The 17,188-nt window shown below is 46.1% G+C and overlaps 2 protein-coding genes across 2 annotated transcripts; both read right to left on the bottom strand.

Annotated features, from left to right (window-relative positions):
* Positions 1 to 8,054: 8,054 nt before the first annotated feature.
* LOC123495061 (uncharacterized) lies at positions 8,055 to 13,254 on the bottom strand. The gene is made up of 6 exons (XM_073504015.1): positions 13,063 to 13,254; positions 12,124 to 12,238; positions 11,505 to 11,728; positions 10,110 to 10,880; positions 9,271 to 10,006; positions 8,055 to 8,659 (listed from the first exon to the last, which is right to left on the bottom strand). The coding sequence occupies exons 1-5, from the start codon at positions 13,252 to 13,254 to the stop codon at positions 9,776 to 9,778; spliced, it is 1,533 nt and encodes a 510-aa protein (XP_073360116.1). The 3' UTR covers positions 8,055 to 8,659; positions 9,271 to 9,775.
* A 2,339-nt stretch (positions 13,255 to 15,593) lies between these two features.
* On the bottom strand, positions 15,594 to 16,148 carry LOC141027091 (uncharacterized). Its single transcript, XM_073504013.1, has 2 exons — positions 15,835 to 16,148; positions 15,594 to 15,717 (listed from the first exon to the last, which is right to left on the bottom strand). Exons 1-2 carry the CDS (start codon positions 16,146 to 16,148, stop codon positions 15,594 to 15,596), a joined length of 438 nt encoding a protein of 145 aa, XP_073360114.1.
* Between the last annotated feature and the right edge of the window lie 1,040 nt (positions 16,149 to 17,188).

The following is a 17,188-nucleotide window of genomic DNA, read 5'->3' as shown; positions in this document are numbered from 1 at the left end:
ACTTGTTAGAATTGCTCTCTATGCTTCACTTAAATCTTTTATGAGCTAGGACTTGCTCTAGTGCTTCACTTATATCTTTTTGAGCACGGTGTGCTTAGTATTTTTGAAGAAATGCTCTGTTGCTTCACTTAGATTTATTTGAGAGTTAGTAAAATTTGAAGAAATTCTCTCTTGCTTCACTTAAAGTATTTTGAGAGAAAGAAAATTTGTTATGCTCATGATCTTCACTTATATTTGTTTGAGCTTATGAAAAGCAACACATGAAAATTAGTCCCAAAGTGATAGATATACAAGAAGGATAAATAAAAAGAAAAAAAAGATGTCATGAAGATCATTGGACAAAATAAACTTCATTCTTAGTAATAGTTTTGAGATATGATGAGTGATATGTGAGTTATGTTGATGAGTAATTATGCTCTAGTAAGAATATTGGTGTTAAGGTTTGTGATTCCCTATGCATGCACGAAAGTCAATAATCATGCAATGAAAATTATATCCTACTTGTGGTGCATTATTCGGTGTTAATTATGCTTAATGCTTGCTTATGAGATTATTCGTTTCTTGGTTGGTCGCTTCTCAATCTTTTTGCTAGCCTTCATTTTGCACTAAGTATGACCTCTACTTGTGCATCCAAAATCCTTTAAACCAATTTTGCCACATGAGTCCACTATATCTACCTATATGTGGTATTCTTTTGTCATTCTAAGAAAATTTGCATGTGCCATCTCTAATTTTCAAAATAAACTTCTCTTTTGTGTGTTTGTTTCGCTCGCAGAACGGTAACAGGTGGCTAATATTTTCCATGCTGGATGTGTTATTCTCACAATGAGTGTTTATTCACTTGTCATTGCACAAGAGTAAGGCAAAGGTTTTAGGGACGCCCAGTCCCGAAATGCAAAAATGAATTTACTTTATGTTGTCAAATAATAAATTCCTTGGAAAGTGTTGGTATGGAAGGCACCCGTGGATACGGTTAGCCATGGAAAGTGAAAGTATGGTGGAAAAAGGAATAAACTTTATTTTCTGTTTGGGAACCGCCTATGGCATATCTAGCATGGAAAGTGTTGGGAACTCTAAGTCATTTTCGTTGGTGGGATGGATACACCTCCCAAAGTGTTTTTATCTCTAATTTTTCGCTTTGAGCTCTGGCACCTCTACAAATCCCTACTTCCCTCTGCGAAGGGCCTTTCTTTTAGTTTATGCAATTATTATTTTGAAATTTGAGTCTCCATCCTCTCTTACAAAAGCACCAACTAGGTGGCAATATGATCATGCTTAAGTATTGGGTGTAGCTAATATTCGAGTGTGTTTCATGAATGGATCAATGTTTGAGCATGATGGGCTAGGGGTAACTTGTTTTAGCGTTGATATTTTGAAAGACATCGTTGCTTGTTGATATGCTTGAGTATCTAAATTATTATGTCAAAACTAGACTATTGCTTTGAATCACAAAAAAAGTCGAAATGTCAATGCTATAAAGAAAAGAATATGATATGACATGATAAACAACACTCCACATCAAAAATTCTGTTTTTATCACTTACCTACTCGAGGACGAGTAGGAGTTAAGCTTGGGGATGCTGATACGTCTCCAACCCATCTATAATTTTTTATTGTTCCATGCTGTTATATTATCAATCTTGGATGTTTTATAATCATTTTATAGTCTTTTTTTGGTACTAACCTATTGACATAGTGCCAAGTGCCAGTTGCTGTTTTTTCCATGTTTTTTACATCGCAGAAAATCAATACCAGACGGAGTCCAAATGCCACAAAACTCTATGATGATTTTTATGGGCCGGAAGGAACACAATGGGCCCTGGTTGCACCTGGGGGGAGTCCCGAGTAGGGGACAACCCACCAGGGCACGCCCTGGTGGGTTGTGCCCACCTCGGGTGCCCCCCAGACCGCCTCTTTGCTCTATAAATACCCCAATATTCCAGAAACCCTAGGGGAGTTGATGAAATATTCATCCAGCCGCCGCAGAGTTCAGAACCACCAGATCCAATCAAGACACCATCTCGGATGGGGTTCACCACCTCCATTGGTGCCTCTCCGATAATGCGTGAGTAGTTCTTTGTAGACCTTCGGGTCCGTAGTTAGTAGCTATATGGCTTTCTCTCTCTCGCTGAATTCTCAATACAATGGTCTCTTGGAGATCCATATGATGTAACTCTTTTGCGGTGTGTTTGTTGGGATCTGATGAACTTTGAGTTTATGATCAGTCATATCTTTTTATATCCATGAAATTTATTTGAGTTTCTTTGATCTCTTATAGCCTCGTATTTCTTCTCCGGTATTTGGGTTTTGTTTGGCCAACTTGATATATTTATCTTGCAATGGGAAGAGGTGCCCGGTAGTGGGTTCGATCTTACGGTGCTTGATCCCAGTGACAGAAAGGAAAACAACACGTATGTATCGTTGCTACTAAGGATAAAAAGATGGGATCTATATCTACGCAATAGATTAAGGGATCTTGTTTACATCATGTCATATTCTTATTGCATTACTCCATTTTTCCATGAACTTAATACACTAGATGCATGCTGGATAGCGGTCGATGTGTGGAGTAATAGTAGTAGATGCATGCAGGAGTCGGTCTACTAATCTTGGACGTGATGCCTATGTAATGATCATTGCCTGGATATCGTCATTATTTTTTGAGGTTCTATCAATTGCCCAACAGTAATTTGTTTACCCATCGTTTGCTATCTTTCTCGAGAGAAGCCACTAGTGAAACCTACGGCCCCCAAGTCTTCTTTCTCATATATTTGCTTGCGATCTACTTTTCCTTTGCATTTTTATTCAGATCTATTAAACCAAAAATACAAAAATACTTTGCCGCACTTTATTTTATTTACGATCTATTAATTCAATCTATTACAAATTTCTGGCATCGTTACCCGAAAGGGATTGACAACCCCTTTAATACGTCGGGTTGCGAGGTGTTGTTATTTGTGTGTAGGTGTTGCTTGGTTCTCCTACTGGTTCAATAACCTTGGGTTCATCACTGAGGGAAATACCTACCATCTCTGTGCTGCATCATCCCTTCCTCTTTGGGGAAATACCGACGTAGTCCTAGCACACAGGAGCTTTTCTGGCGCTATAGTCAGGGAGCAATCAGTCTTCGTGCTTTTATCATGTTGCTTACTTGACTATGGTCTGTCTAGAGTAGTTTATCTTCCGGTGCATATCATATAGGTTCAATTTGATTGTTTGTCTTCAAAGACCTCTTGTTTTGAAGACTTCCATAAAAATCGCCTATTCACCCCCCCCTCTAGTCGATAACTAGCACTTTCAACCGAGCCCTTCCTCGGATATTTACGCTGCAATGAGCTGCCCGACGATCAAACCGAAGCAAGAAGAATAATTCGCCGATCAAAGGCCTATTGGGTCCATGAAGGCGAGCTATATACAAGAAGCGTTACGGGCATCCTCTAGAGGTGCATATCCGAAGAAGAAGGACGCCAACTCCTTGCCAAAATACACTCCGGCATGAGCGGCCATCACGCCATAGCTCGAGCTTTAGTTAGTAGGGCTTTCCGAGTTGGATTCTATTGGCCTACTGCCAAAGAGGACGCACAAACCTTCGTTCAGTGCTGCCCTGTCTGTCAGGTCTTTGCCAACCAAAGTCATATGCCCCCCACGGCTCTTTGGACCATCCCAACTACCTGGTCTTTTGCGGTCTGGAGGCTCGACAGGTAGGCCCTCTTAAAGGTGGTTCAAACAAGAAGAAATACTTACTCGTCATGATGGATAAATTCACAAAGTCGATCAAGGCAAAGCCGGTAACAACAGCCGAAGCATCATAGGTCCTCGAATTTATCTCGAGCGTAGTACACCGCTATGGTGTTCCCCATAGAATCATCACATACAATGGCACAAATTTCACAACCAAGGAAATCAAGGTGTGGTGCGCAAAGATGGGCATTCAGCTCGACTATGCCTTCATTTACTACCCCCAAACGAATGGACAAGTTGGACGGACTAACGAACTCATATTAAGTGGCATTAAGCCACACATGGTCCGCTCCCTAAAGGAGGCTGATTGTCACTAGGTGGAGGAGCTCGACTTCGTGCTATGGGGCCTGCGTACCACACCTAACCGGTCCACCGGCTATACACCTTTTTTCACGGTGTACAAAGCCGAGGCCGTCCTACCATGTGACCTCATTCACGACACCCCTAGGGTGTGCGTGTCTGAAGAGAGGGAGGCCAATTAGATCGGCAGGACGACCTTGATGCCCTCGAGGAAGAGCAGGATGTGGCTTGGGCACATTCCAGGTTTTACCAACAATAGGCACGACGTTACCAGAGCAGGGAAGTCCGAAATGAAGCATTCAATAAAGGCGATCTGGTCATGCGATTCCATCTAGAAAAGCAGAAACACAAGCTCCACTCAAAGTGGGACGGACCATTCATCATAGATAAAGTACTCACTGGAGGAGCATATCGCATCCGAGACCCTGCGGACAACTAGCCAAATCCTTGGAACACCACCCTGCCCCAATGATTTTACGGTTAACCACAGCCACCCCGACTCACCCTTCATTAATAATTAAATAAACACCAATTTTCCTCTTCTATTAGTGGTTAGACACCTCTCTTTAGTTATGCTCGGTCGATTCGAAGTGATGTACTCACATTCGACACATATTAAGTGTTTGGCATATACTATGCCACTGGTTTTGTCAAACCCAAGTGTACCTTTAGCACTTTCGGTGCCTCCTCTTGAATACAGTCGTTTTTTGCCTTTATATGCATTGACTTGCCTTAAGTTTTGGCCAAGCTGGGGTTTCTGGCTCCTATGATTACCCCTTACATTCCCGATTTTTCGGCTAAGGGTAAAGGGAGCACCTTTGTGATTGTTGCTACCAGGTCAACCGGATTCGCACCTCAGACACCTCATATGGGTGAAGCCGAAAGCTAGCGTTCTTAAGAGAATAGTTGGTCGGCAATGATGAAAAAATAAGTACTCATTTATACACGAAAGTAACCAGGGGCTTTACGCCCACCGATATATATACAGCCGGTATATTCTGCTAATATTAGCAGAATAACTATTCTGATAACAGTTCCGCACTGCATGCTCAACGCGAGGTCACTGCACTTTCAGTAGCAGGTGTTTTTTCAGTACCTTTTTCGCTCTAATTTTTTAACTGTTTATCGAAACAAGGCATGTAATATACCGTTGAGAAGCTATGGATTAGGTGCAACTTCGCCATGTTGAACACTTTTCGAGATTCCTCACGGGTTTAAGAGCAGTTTTGAAAATGGTGCGGCGCACGACGAGTGGCAGCGAGCGTTTTTTTCTAAATCGCTCATCGGAGTGAAGCAAATGATACACCGTTGGAAAGATATCGTCGAGGCACATCTTTTCTATATCTATTATTTTCTCTAATTCGTTACGGTTTAAGAGCAGTTTTAAATTTAGTAAATCGCGGAATTTTGTTTTTTCAATTTTTTTGAAATTTCCGTACTGTTTTCGCTCCAGTTTTTGAACCGTTTGTCGAAACGAGGTGTGTGATACGCCGTTGGAAATCTACGGGCGAGGCGCAACTTTCATATGTTGAAATGTTTTTTATATTCCTTACGGTTTTTAGTTAATTTTGAAAATCGTGCGGCTAACGACGAGAGACAGCAGCCATTTTCGCGAAATTTATACAAACTGTTGAGACACACGAAAGTTGCGGACACACGAAACAAATTGCACTTCATACAGAGGGGTAATGGGCTGCTACACAAATGGAGTGGAGTACATTTTTTGTCTCTCTTTTAACAAATTTGTTCAAGACCATGGGCATCGCGCCACCGCACTGCAAGCACCCTCGCCGGTGGACTGCACACCCAGCCGCACCGCATCGACGCCCCAGGCGGACTGCAGTGTTGGGCCGCACTGCAAGCACCCTCGCCGGTGGACTGCACACCCAGCCGCACCTCATCGACGCCCCAGGCGGACTGAAGTGTTGCGCCCAAATGAACTACTCGTGATACGCCCGAGGTGGTCACGTCGAGCAACGGTCCTAGATCCGGCAACGACGCAGAGTGGCTGCACTACAGCAATGCTTCGACTGAACCGCATTGGGAGCCCAAGCGTACTGCACTCTCCGCGCCCTCGTCGGAGTCGGACCATGTAGAACTCCAGGCATGATACAATGTAACCCTGCAATTTTGTTATTCCTCCACCAAAACTGCAAGTGGGCACCCACTACTAGGAAAACCCTTACCAGTAGCGCTGGTTTTTTGGCTATTAGTAGCGCGGGCAGGCGCGCTACTCCTACGGCGCTACAGCTATTCTTTAGCAGTAACGCTTGTTTAGGCCAGCGCTACTGGTAAGTTCAGATACTAGTAGCGCGACACTGGAAAGCGCTACTGGTAAATGAGCGCTGCTGGTAATATTTTGGCCCGCGCCACTGCTAACATTTATGGTTTTTTTTCACATTTTGGCGTTGTACATGTTTAAACAGATATATCTTTTATACAATAACAACTCATCATGAACTAGTCTGTTTAAATAGCATATTCATTACCACTTGTCATCACCACCAAACAATGTCGTCAATGAGACATCATATAACAAGTTGTCACTAGACATAATCACAACTCCTCCTCATCATCATCATCAACTCTAACACATTGTAGCACATAATAACACATTCTAGCTACGACCTACTCCTCTCATAGGACCTACTCTACCCTCTCTTAGGTAAAATATCATAAAACAAGATAGGCATTGACTCTACATTAAGGAAAATGGACTCTCCATAATAAAGAACGGAGATCATCCTGTCTCCAAGTCTTGGCCTACGCACAATGTTGCTTCCAAATAGCTCTCTACGATAGTCGAAACATTTTTTGAAATCATTTATTATCATGGCTTCCTCGCTTTTAGAAATCCGGTATGGACAGGACTGATGTGGATACTGCGGCTGACCTGGCCGTGGCGGCCGTAAGCTCATAACATCAACGCGACCTCTCGGCAACATCAGATGAGGCACACAATTCATCGGGATTTTCTGTTCAAAAACATAGTAATAACTTTGTAGTTAGCAATGTAGTTTAGTTTTAGAAGAATTTATGCAAAAGATGCACGAATGTCGTAATAGTAGAAAATCTTACCATGCTATCTCCATTGATGTTACCGTAGTTCAACACGTGCACTAGTGGCACGTATTGACCATAATGTGGAGGAGTTCGATAATAGCTATTGTAATTCTCAAGATCAGTAAAAAATGCGATAAGACCATCTTTCTCCTTATAAGTTAATTGTGCTTCATCATTGTAGTAGTAGGTTCTGTCTACCATTTTCCGTACATTTTTTGAAAAATGAAAATAAGCTGTCAATGGAAATAAGCTGTCAAATATTTTAAAATAAACAATATAAATTACTTAATAAATATGTTTGAGAAACTCACACACCGGTAGAACTGGAAGCGTGTCAACAAGGACCCAAATGGTCATATTCTTTTCGTCGATGTCAGGATCACCAAGATCGAAGGTGAGAAGCATACTCTCATGAAAATCATATGCCTTGCAAAGAGCTCCTCAATTCTGGCAACCAAATTGGATGAGTTCACATAATTGTATAGATTTACAGCAAAATCATAACCATGATGGGTCCTTAGTTGAATTATCTTTGTCTCCATGCTTTCATGATCTTCAAAACCCATCTTCTCCAAGACATAACATCTTGCATGGCATGGGATAAGCTAGTCGAATTGTAAAAGACGGAAATTACACGTTGAAGTAGAGAAGTCGTGCAAAAAATAACAAAAAACACTTGTCATCGTTGCGTACCGTTTCAACATCAAAGGTCTCTTGTAGCTTGATGCTGAAGCGCCGACCTTCTACCAGGTGAGGCCTGTCACACAGACCCCGCTCATCTTCGCAGTACTCGCACATAGCGAATTCCCTTTCGTCGTCAAACATTTCCTAATAGGTAATTAATAATCCATCATCGAATACATATATAGTAGTTTGTAGCAAAGATCATCATATAACAACTAAAACACCTAAAATTTATAGTTTGTAGTAAAGATCATCATCAAACCTAGTTTGTAGCAAAGATCATCATATAATCCATCATTGAATACATATATAGTAGTTTGTAGCACAAACCGCGCTCATCTTTTGCATTCAATAAGCAAATAACTAATAGGTAATTAACAATCCATCATCGAATACATATATAGTAGTTTGTAACAAAGATCATCATATAATATCACCAATACATCTCAAATAATAGCTCCTCTAGGTTCAGTGGGCCGCGGTGGACACCCAAAGAGAAGGAACCATCACAGGATCATAGCTCCGATGAGATCCTCAAAGAATCTGCCAGGTATTGGAGAACCTGCCGTCCGCCAACGCAACCATGTAGCGCTGGACGTGCGCATCCTCCTTCGTGACACGGTGCTGTACCACCTGCACGGGGGACTCAAGCCTGTGCACCAATGCAGGCCCACGTGACCGCCACCAAAGAAGCTCTGGGTCGACGACGGGCTGACTCCTTACTAAGCTGCGCTCACCAGAAGGTAGCACAACCCAGTACCAGCCCGGCGGAGCCCAATCCCGGACATGGCCCCTCGGCTCAAGCGGGAGTCCTTCGCCGATTCGACGACGAGGATGCGGGATATGCATCGTCGACGTCAAGAACAAAATGCTTAATTATGAAAACAAAATTAATAAACACTTAGCAAAATTTGGCATGACCTTTGTTAAAAGCAGGGCATATCAAGCGCCTGAAATTTGTCAGAACGTAAACGAATCGACATTTCTGGCAAAACATAGGCCACTCGAAAAAATATGACATCTCCAAAATGTGACATGTTCAAAATATGACATGTCCACTGCAAATTTGCATATAACAGGAAAAATTGCTTTAACTAAAAAAAATAACAACAATTGCTTTAACTAAAAAACACTTAAAATTCTGTTAACTACACCTAAAACAACTAAAACACCTAAAATTCGGTTAACTACACCTAAAACAACTAAAACACCTACAATTCTGTTAACTACACCTAAAACACCTAAATTCTATTAACTACACCTAATTAAAAACCTAGCTAAATTTCTGTCCTAACTTTAAAACCTAGCTAAATTTAAAAACCTAGGGTTCATACCTAATCTGTCCTATCTAGGGTTCGATCATAACCTACATTATTCTAAGAACCTACATTTTTTTCAACTATATAGGATTCAAAATAATTAACTACTCTCTAACAACTATAACTAGGGAGGGAGGGAGGAGGAGGAAGGAGGGAGGAGTACCTCTCAATGGAGGAGGGCCGGCGTCGGGGGGGGGGGGGGGGCAACCGGCGGGGGAGGATGGCCGGTGCAGGGGGGCAGGGAGGAGGGTCGGCACGAGGAAGGGCGGCCAACGGGGGAAGAGGGCCCGCGCGGGGAGGGCGACCAATGTAGAATGCGAGGCGGCGGCCAGATCGAGGGATTGAGGGATTCGATCTGTGAGTGTGAGCGTGTGAGTGAGTGAGTGAGAGGGGAGGGGGGCGCGGGAGGAAGCAGAGGTGGGCTTAGCGGTAGCGCGGGGGAGGAGGCCCAGCGTTATAGCTAAAGCTGCAAAAGGGGGCCGAGAGCGTGGCCCATCAACAGCAGCGCTGGCTGGGAAATCCCGCGCTACTGCTAACGTACGCTTGCAGCGCTGGTGTTGTCCGGCGCTACTGCTAAATAGCAGTAACATGGGGTATCTAACCAACGCTACTGCTAAATGTCTACCTATAGCATTTTCCTAGTAGTGACCAGCTGCACTGCATGCCGACTAGGCCGGCGAACTGCATGCTCTGGAATAGGTAGCTTGAAGAGAAGAAGAAAGAGTGAAGGAGAGAATGAGGGGATGGTCGCCGGCCAGCTGCAATATGCATCTCAAAACACACATAAAAACGGAAACCAAAAAGCAGTAGTGGACCGCCCCGCCTGGCGCTTCACGATGGCCATGGTGGTCGTTAATGAAACACAGGACGGCGCGATGCACACTGCTAGCTGGATCCGGCTGCACTGCACACCAAAAATCCAGAAAAAAGAACAGGAAACTGTAGTGCGGTGGAGGTTTTCATCCCAAAAATCAAAAGAGAGAACTACAACAGCAGCCTCACCTTGCGTGGTTGCCTGTTTATCAGGCGGGAGCAAAGGAGAAGGCTCGAGGGGAGGGAGATGCGATGGTTCTGCAGCCAGCCCAAACAAAATAACGACTGCTCGTCAGATTCGGGTGAACCATGGAGGCTGGGCAGCGCCGGGGTGGGGCCTGGGTTGTGTACGCCGGCCGTCGCGGGGCAGGGCCGTGGCCGTGGCCGGTGAGGGGCGGATCCGACGTGCGCTCCGAAGAAGAAGTGGACCAGCGACCGTGGTCGATCTAGATCGAGGACCGGTGGCGGAGACCTGATCCATCGGGGAAGGTGGCGCGGGTCCCAGGCGGCATTGGACCCGGGACGTGGCCGTGCTTGCCCGCACGGAGGAAGGCTGGGTGCACCGGGGTAGAGGAGGGAGGAGTGGGGCGCTAGGGACGGCCAGATTTTTGTGGGATTCGATGGCAGGTGGAGGGGGCGGCGCGGTGGGGGTGGTCGACGGTGATTTGGAGGTGGGAAGGGGGTAGCTGGGGGTGGCGCACCGGGTACCGGGCGGCGTGTTGGGCAGGGGGGCCGGCGGCGGGCGGGGCGGGGTGGTGGCCGGCGGCGTGGGGTGGTTTGTGGCCGGGGCGGGCGGCGTTGCGTGGTGGCTGGGTCAGGAGGTGGGGGAGCCCCGTTTGACCAGTGGGAGTAGTGCGGGGGTGGGTTGAGACGGTGGTGGTAGGTGGTAGGTGGTAGTAGTATCCAGGTTTGTTTTTTATTGCCTGCGCAGTTCTGTTCGAGTTTTCTTGCGGTACCGAACTGTTAGCAGAATAAGCAGGTTTTGTGTGTAGAATAAGACTCTAGAGGGTGTTATTAGAATAGACCCATCCTATATATATGTGTATATATGTATATATATATACATACAAACACTTCACTCTATCAGGCGGTCGTCACGATCACACATGATCATCTAAGAAAAGGAACGGTTGGAGGAACTATTTTTCTTGGTTTTTTGAAAGATGTTTCTTACGCCTAAACGTAATATAACATACGCTCTAGTTCACTTTGTTTTTCGAGCCCCATAGCTAGATTGCCTCGCTTTTCGAAATACCCGGTCCGCTTGTTCGGATCAGAAGTAGGAAGCACTCCTCGGCCCATGGCCAAGGAGGGAGAAGCGGAAGGCTGGCTAACAAAGTTTATATAACAGTTGCAGTTTAAATGACGTAAAGTACATCAATACATAGAGTCACTACACATATCCTAAAACTTATCAAGCCCGTCTATTAAGGATTTAAGGGAACAATCATGTTGCGAAAGGCGTGCAGCGGGCATCACAACATCATATGTCAGACTGGTCGGCACCTCTTTCCCGTTAGGACCAGTGGGCCCACTTCAGCAAGATTCATGCTCCGTCTTCGCCTTGGTGTATCGTGTCTTTACCATGGTCCACGCCTCCTCCTGGCAAGCCAATATGTTCGAGGCATGCAGCCGGCGCCGCGCCCCCTTGATACGTTCGGCGAGCTCAGACATTCCCTGAGGCATTTTTTCCTCGGGCCATAGAGCTTTACACACGGCCTTCATAGCCTTCCGAGCCTTTTCGTGCTCTTCAGTTAGCTGCACAAGGACGTCTTTGGGGGCTCCACCAAGGTCTTCTATCGGCTGACCTGTCAGAAGCACTAGTCGGACCACATGTTAGGTATTCAAACAAGGCATGCTATGGACTTCGGTAATCCTTTCTTAGAAAAGGTTAAATGCACTTACTAGACACAACTTTGCTGGTCTTTTGGTCTTTTGCTTCGGCAGCTGCCAGCCGAGCCCTCAACAGTTCGAGCTCTTGGGCTTGTTGGACGTTCTTCACCTTTAGCATAGTGACCTCCCCTTGTAGCGCGTAAACACGATATGATCGGCTTGTCATTGCGACTCTGAATATAGTTGGTCCTCCCAGGCCTGCTTCAGGTCCTCCAACCGGCCAATCACTTCCGCTGCTATATGGAAACACAGTCCTTTAACATGGATGTCGCATCCTTTAGAGAATCTTCTTCATATGAAGTACACTTACCGTGTGCCTCCGAGGTAAAGGCCTTGACCTTTGCCACCTTGGCCTCTAACGCGCCTAGTTGCGCCTTGGTCCGAGCTAATTCCTCAGACAATTTTTTTCTTTTGTCCCGAGACGACTGCAAATTCATAACAAATTTTATTAAGCCTTTATACGGTCCCACTTAATTATACCACGGCTTGAGGGCTACCCACGCACACATTTCTGATTGCGTCCTGATTAATTCATCTACTGGATGTTCCATCCAGTTGGTGTCTTGGGGGGCTACTGCCTATATGATGGTTTTTCTCCTTTTCCTCGAATGAAAGCTCTGGTATGCAAATAAGTACGGGCAAACACGATTTGCCCTCGGAGGTACATGATGTCGATAAAATACCCGCATGCCATGGGCCAAAGCATCTACTGCTATCTCAAAGACGGTGCGGGTAGCGCCGAGGAAGGCATCCACCAAGCTAAAAGCATTAAACTCCTGGTCTGTGAAAGCGGAACTCCGGAGGCTAGCCTTTCGAAGTCGATGATTCATCAGGCTTTCAACCTCAGAGGTGGTGGCCAAACAGGCTCCTGAGTTGGCTGGTTGAGGCTCTTTGGGGACATCACCCGAAGTATAGATCGGCTCCACCTTTGGGTTCGGGGCTGAATTGCCCGCCCCTTCGGCCAATGGCGCCATGGTGGGCTGCATGTGTAAAGAACCACATGGTCAAATGGGAAAAATACTTAAACCTCTTGGATAGATGCGATATCACTGAAAATACCTATTTGGGGAGGAGCATTGTGCTCCACTCTTGTTGCCGCCCCCTGTTGCGGAACACCTGACGTAGCAATTGAAGGGCCTCCTTGAGCCGTACTGCTACGAGGGTGCTTCGTGTGCCGGCCCTTTGGAAGAGGGGTCAGGGTGCTCGGGACAGAAGTTCTCTTATTGGATAAAACATGGGAAGGCTTTACCGAGGTAGATGGCCGTATCGCCAACAGGTCTAGGGTGATGGCAACTTTGGAGCCATCAAGGCCCTCCAGGAAGAATGTCCCTTCCTCATGTATTATGGACAGCTCCTCGTCCTCATGGAAGAGGGGATCGGTGTCGCGGCAGAATGTTCCCGGCTCAGGATCAAGACTTTTTAATTCCTCGACCGAGAGCATCCAGGGCTGTTCGGATACATTAGATGCTTAGCAAGGAGGAAACATACTCTTCGGTAAATGAAAGGGTCGGAGGAGACTTACTCTGTCGCCATGATTGTAATAAGACATGCCGTCTATAAACTTCCTCTTGGTGAAATCTGCGGCTTCGCCCTTATATAACTCAGCAATGATCGCGCCGAAGGCTGCAACGTTAGCGAAGCTACGCCGGATCGACCGGATCGTGTCATTGGTTCCATTGTACATATACAATGGATGTTGCCGCTGCCGAAGAGGTTGGATTCTTCGGTCGATGGTGGTGAGGCCCGTACTTGTTAGGCACCTCACCTTCACCGCAAGATGAGCCACGTCGGTGTCATCCCATTGAGCATGGCTCCGTGGCCTCCAGCTATCGAGTTTCTTCGAAGGATCCGAGGACAAGGGAAAAAGACTGGGTCGAGCTGGCTCATGCAATGGCACATCAGCCATATAAAACCATTATGACACCCATGTGTGGTCTTCCCAAGGAGTGCCCATTGAATAGCCGTTGCCAGCTATCCTACACAACTCGGCGGCTCCTACCTCATGCAGCTTCTTGTCTCGAGAGCAGGGCATAACACAGAGATATCGTCTCCACAGCTCGAAGTGGGCCTCGCACCTGAGGTACATCTCACATAGGGCGACAAACCCGATGATATGTAGAATCAAGCTGGGGGTCAAATGGTGGAGTTGGATCCCGTAGAACTCAAGCAAGCCACGCGGGAAGGGGTGGATTGGAAACCCTAACCCGCGGAGGAGGAAAGGAATGAAGCATACCCGCTCACCCCCATGTGGACTGTGTGTATGGCTGTCAGTATGTGCCTGTTTATCGATGGACACGAGGCTTGGGCGGGTGGAGGATAGATCTGGATCCAACAGATATCCTTGCGTGGAGAGCCGATTCAACTAAAGGCACACATAACAACGCAGCTTCCCCAGTCTCCTTTGATAGGATCGTGTGGGCGCTTGGAGGAGCCAGCTTTGGCCGCCATTGATGGAACTCCTCGAACTTGAGTTTGGGGAGGGGGAATGGGATTGAGTGATGGAAGGCAAGGGCGCGTTGGAGCGTCAAGTTGGGCGTGCCACAGGTTAAATAAAGCTGGTTGGACGATACTTTGACGTCACGGACATAAAGGCGGCATGATTCCCCAAACGACGTGGAGCACGAAGCTACGTGAGGTGGCGCCTGGGCCAAAGAAGATGATCCAAGTAAAAAACTTTAAGTGGATCCATATGTCTTTATTTTCTGTTTTTGTGTGATAACATGATTATTGCATGCGAACAAGCAAAATAAAATGTTTTTGCATTTTTTAACAAGACTAATAAAAGCAAATAAAAAGTAGAACAAGTAAATGATAATTTAAGTGTAGGTACTTGTAGGTATTTGATGATGTCACTACTGTAGGATGCTGCTAACAGACACATGAATCAAAGACCCTTTGACCAAACTGTGTGCGATGCATGCATCCCAAACAGTGTCGTAATAAAAACGTCACCAATAAGACGAACTGTGTGCGATGGCGGAGACATCAAGCATGATTCAGATTAGAGTTGCGTGTGCGATACACGGCATACAGTTGATCCATACAGACTGTTTGCGATGAGCCAGAACAACATAAACGGTCAGCCAGATCAAGGTGTGTGCGGTATACGACATACAGTTCACTCGGATGAGCTGTTTGCTATTAGGGAACACAATAGGAACGATCAGCCAGATCAAGGTGTGTGCAATAGACGACATACAGTTCACTCCGACGAACTGTTTGCGATGAACGAAAATAACAGAAATGATTCAACTTAACAAGATGTGTGTGATCTGCGACAAACAAGTCTGTAATTAGAAATGTGTGTGAAGACCGATAATAACACAGACGATTGCTGCCAATAAGCCGTGTGTGTTGTGGGAAAACACTTGCTGGTATACAATTGTCAGCGATTGATGAAATCGTCACCGATGGGTTCCCTAGTTTATTCCGTGTGCGATGTGATTTGCTCTGTCTACAGAACAACAACATATATACTTATAAGGACATGATTGCATAACCAAATTAAACATCCAATTATATAAGTGACTAGTACACACATGACATTTGCACACACTAAAGTAAACAATTACATGCACAATTAACTATGATAAACGATCATCTAATCATCATCAACTTCTTCTTGTGACGCTTGCCATCGCTGCTCTACTGGTGGCTCGATCCCTTGTCGATTATAGGAAGGAGGCACTCCCTCATGTAAATGATCCGCCTGTGCATCTTGTAGCATGTGTGCATGTTCTTGGCTGCAAACTTGAGGTGAGCTTCATCCAGTCTCCGCATCTAGGCCCCATGCCAGGCTGCGGGATTTTTGTTGGCATGCTCCTTCATGTTTTCGTAGTAGCAGCCGATGATGGCCGATGCGAGGTTAACAAGGGAGTCCTTCTCCTTCTTGCTGCCCCAGACTCTGAAGTGGCCACAGATTTTGACAAGCTTCTGGCAGGCCAAGCCCGAAACCTTGAGCGCTTTTACATCGTTGATGGTGTCCACCGTAGCAAACTTCTAGCCGGGGCTCTTGACAAACCTGGCGAAACGCTCGCAAGGCCTTGTGGCTAGGGAGTAGTTGTAGACAAGGACGTGATGGCCCACGCACAACTCGGCGACGACAACCTTCTGATCATACCCGACATGACCGTCGGTGTACTGGGGGTCAATGCCGACCACTTTGTACTTGCCATCCTGAGCAAGCAACTGTTTCATGGTGTTGACGGAGTCCTCCACCACGGCTGGGTCATTGGTGTACACCACCGAGAGGTCCTTCTCCCTCACGTGGGTCTCCACTTGATGAATGCCGAACTCCATTGGAGCACTGCTAGATATCCTCTCTGTATGTGTCATCGTGGGTGTTCTTGTTTGTGTTGTGGAGCACGATCGGAAGGTTGAAGAGACTAAGGTTATAATGGCCACGGGAATAAATGGGGAGGCCGAACGGCCTAGAATATCAGCACGTCCGGATGGCAGTTTTGGCAGCGCGTAGGTCCATCATGCCGCACGTAACTGCATCATGGCGACATGCATGGCGTAACCGCATGCATATGGGGCCCCCAACATGATTGTTCACCGGCCCCAACCACTGGCAGACCATGCAGGGAGGGACGCGAGAGCAGAGCGTGGGGAGGGACGCGAGCTGAGCGCGCCATGGCTGCCTAACAACGAGCAGATCGAGCGCGTGGTGGCACACGAGCAGAGGCCGATACGATGAGGTGAAAGCGGGTAACAGACAAGGGTGCACCACCTAATTGTGTGGGAAGACCGATAATAACACAGACATTTCCTGCTAATAAGTTGTGTGTGTTCTGGGTAAATGCTTGCTAGTAAATAATTGTCTATGATTGTCGAAATCATCATTAACATGTTCCGTAGTTTAATTATTTGCCATGTGATTTGCGCAGTCTTCACAACATCTACGCTCCCGTGTACATAACAATATTCTTTAGTGTGAATAGTTTGCTCTATTGGGCACATGTGTATACGGATCACACCCGTGGGCGAGCAATGTGCGCGTAGGTTCCGGGGCTGTCATCGCAATGCCCTCTCCATGCGAGAAATCTGGCCAAGACAATAGCCAGGGACAAGCTAGTGAGTACTTTGGAATGTACTCGCAAACATTATGAACACAGGTATAATATAATGGTGGGTAATCATGCTCCGAAAGATTCTACGATCATAACGTCTGTCACGAAAAAAATGAAGTCCAAGATACACGCATGCGAGTAAAATATGAATGTGCAATTACGGGAGTAGAAATGTTGAATGCACCGATCGAGTGTCTGAAGCGACGCCTCGAAAGGATAATAAGATAAATTATGCCTCAGTCGGGCGTCTGAGCGACACCACATAAAGGGCTTATAAATAAAAGAAGTAACAAGCATGCCACA

This window comes from Aegilops tauschii, chromosome 7 (genome assembly GCF_002575655.3).
Source record: "Aegilops tauschii subsp. strangulata cultivar AL8/78 chromosome 7, Aet v6.0, whole genome shotgun sequence".
Lineage (NCBI taxonomy): Eukaryota > Viridiplantae > Streptophyta > Magnoliopsida > Poales > Poaceae > Aegilops > Aegilops tauschii.
The sequence above is the reverse complement of the archived record's forward strand: the minus strand, read 5'-3'. Positions and strand labels throughout refer to the sequence as shown.

What these genes read in the sequence shown, in the direction of transcription:
- LOC123495061 (XM_073504015.1), bottom strand. Translation starts at nt 13,254, where the DNA reads ATGCTCTCGGTCGAGGAATTAAAAAGTCTTGATCCTGAGCCGGGAACA. An exon ending in AGGAGGAGGCGTGGACCATG is followed by an intron (nt 10,881 to 11,504) that starts GTAAAGACACGA and finishes TTCTGCTAACAG; the next exon opens with TTCGGTACCGCAAGAAAACT. An exon ending in TAAACAGGCAACCACGCAAG is followed by an intron (nt 10,007 to 10,109) that starts GTGAGGCTGCTG and finishes TGTGCAGTGCAG; the next exon opens with CCGGATCCAGCTAGCAGTGT.
- LOC141027091 (XM_073504013.1), bottom strand. Translation starts at nt 16,148, where the DNA reads ATGACACATACAGAGAGGATATCTAGCAGTGCTCCAATGGAGTTCGGC. An exon ending in CCTTGCGAGCGTTTCGCCAG is followed by an intron (nt 15,718 to 15,834) that starts GTTTGTCAAGAG and finishes TGGCCACTTCAG; the next exon opens with AGTCTGGGGCAGCAAGAAGG.